The following is a 2,500-nucleotide window of genomic DNA, read 5'->3' as shown; positions in this document are numbered from 1 at the left end:
ATAAAATACGTTTACACCTCTCATTGACATGATCTCTGAACGCTTTTACTGCTAATGAGGACTTATATTTTGACTGTCTCCAGGTGATTTTGTCTAACCTTGAATATAGAAAGGATCAAATATGTAAATGAAATATTCAATTCATGAGAGACAGCATTTCAAGATTGCTAATAGTAACCTATATGAAAAAAAAAAAAAAAATCAAAGAACAAATCTAATTTCCCAGGATGAATGGATGAATGTATTCTAACTTTTTCTTAAATCTGAAAAAATAATTTCTCCTTTGGCGGTATCTGTTCAAGTGTACTATCATGCATTTCTTTATGAAAAAAAAAAAAGGATCTGTAGGTGTTTATATGTCCACAGATGTTAAGTACAATAGAATATAAAAGTAGAACATAAAAGCATTTTGATTACAATAAAATTTCCCTCAGAATCTGAGAGCTCCAGAAGAAACGAAGAATGTATACAAGAGGCATTATAAAACGGCTTGAGATGAGAGAGGAGACGATCCCGTCTCCACACTCATCTCCTCGCCTTGGGAGAGTTTCTAGTTGATCTCTGAAACTGCCGTGTAAGTCGAGGGCGACGCTCTGCTGGTGTCCCTCAGGAGAAGTGTCTCGTTGGTGCGCCGGTGGCGAATGGTCATCGTCTCGGAGCGGACCATCACCGACTCGCTGACGTCACCAGCGCTCGTGGTCCACACTCGGCATCCAAAGGTCAGATAGAACTCCCGACGGAATTTCCCTGGAGGAAAAGGGAAGTCATCATGAGCGGTTTGACTTGGTAGTGGGTAGTGATAGTGCAAAGATGGGAAGAGAGAATGAACTTTGGTATCAGAAACAGAATTTGTTAAACAACGTCATCCGGAAACAACAACTGACTCACCTCAACTCCTCTCCAATATCTCTCACCATCTCCAATCCCTTGCCTATTACCCTCGCATTTACCTCCCGTACCCGTACACATTGAACAACCATGGAGACATGACACAACCCCGGCCTGGCCCCACCATTACTTCAAAACACTCGTTCTCTCCAATTCTAATCCCAACACAGGCTCTACTACTCTCGTGGAAATTCTTGACTGCCCTTAACAGCTTTCCCCATTCCTATACTCGTATATCTGCAATACCCTCCACAGTATCTTCCTGTCTACCCTGTCACAAGTCTTCTCCAGATCCACGAACCCTCCCAATATATATATATATATATATATATATATATATATATATATATATATATATATATCCTTACCTTTTCCCCCCCCTGCCACAATCAATCAATCCCTATCCTCTTCGACATTCAACAGCTATCTAAATTATTCTGTTTTCTCCTAACCGCTTTCAATTCCATTAACATCTATCTATCTGCACCTTTTATATTTTCCTCTCTTCTTGACTTAAAAGCTCTTGTCATACCAACAATCCTATTTTACATTTGCTCCCTTCTTTGCCTCCTTTAACTTACGCTTGGCTTCTCTTTGTGTTTCTTTGTATCTTTCATATGCTTTCCGAGTCCTACTCTGGAACCACTCACTAAATGTTCGCCTCCTCTCTTCTACTACTATCTTCACTTCATCATCCCACCACCCACTACCTTTCCCTCTATTCCTTCCTATCCTTCTCGTTCCACATGTCATCTTTGCTCACCTCGTCACTTCCTCCTTGAAATACACCCACGCATCTTCCACTCATACCTCCACTCTATCCTTCTCCACCTCCCACACTTCCCTCACTTTCTCTTGGTACTCCTACTCCATTTCCTTCTCATTTAAATTGTTTACTCTAAGCACCTCTTTACCTTCAACCTTTTCGCTTTTTGCCCCAATCAGTGGTTCTGTCAATTAATTGAAAGCCATTGCTTTCCGTGTCATGGTTATCATTCTTTTCATAGCATCCGGGAGCTGATCCAACGGTCAGCAGCTCTTCCTTCTGGTTCATCTCCTTTGTGATAGGTTCTTTATTTTTTCTGACTTCATCAGTTTTGACTGTATTTTGCTGATCTTGTAGAGGGATTGAGATACTCAGTCCTCCCATCATTGGTGGTAGTTCCAATACTTTCCTCTTGTGATCGCTTGAGATCCGTCCAGCCGAGATTTGCTCTTTGACTAGAATGAGTCGATGACTGAGATCCATTTAGGTTTGATACCGTAAATCAAAGCCGCATATGCGTCTATAATTCCACTTTTGCAAAGTTACTAAGCTGCTTGTTCCGTCTTATCCGTTCATTGACTTAGTCTATCTTTTTTTTTTTTTTAAAGATGTCGGAGCCAACCACTATACCGAGATGTCTTTTTCCATCTTTGCTCACCTTGAATCTACAGTCTTAAAAGAGTCCTATCACCTACTCAAAGTAATCTAACTCCACGGTGAAGACTTATTTCTTCTCTCTCGGTAAATACCCTGACATCTTTCAAATTTTCATTCCTCTCCATAAGCTATTTCTTTTACATTAAAGATTTCATGTAAACTCTGCTTTAGGTGTTTGAAGGTGCGGCG

The 2,500-nt window shown here is 40.6% G+C and overlaps 1 protein-coding gene across 6 annotated transcripts in view; it reads right to left on the bottom strand.

Moving 5' to 3' along the window:
• LOC143017755 (orexin receptor type 2-like) overlaps positions 1 to 2,500 on the bottom strand; it is a 460,398-nt gene that overhangs the window by 1,292 nt on the left and 456,606 nt on the right. For 5 of the 6 annotated variants that reach the window (XM_076172610.1, XM_076172607.1, XM_076172608.1 and 2 more), the window contains one exon: positions 1 to 747. This exon is cut by the window's left edge. In XM_076172610.1, coding sequence (XP_076028725.1) covers positions 551 to 747 — 197 coding nt within the window. In that variant the 3' untranslated portion in view covers positions 1 to 550. The remainder of the gene's footprint in view (positions 748 to 2,500) is intronic. The other variant, XM_076172613.1, reaches the window with a different exon arrangement.

This window comes from Oratosquilla oratoria, chromosome 33 (genome assembly GCF_046742065.1).
Source record: "Oratosquilla oratoria isolate Oo_2021 chromosome 33, ASM4674206v1, whole genome shotgun sequence".
Taxonomy (NCBI): Eukaryota; Metazoa; Arthropoda; class Malacostraca; order Stomatopoda; family Squillidae; genus Oratosquilla; species Oratosquilla oratoria.
Note: the sequence above shows the minus strand (reverse complement) of the source record. Positions and strands in the feature narration are given on the sequence as shown.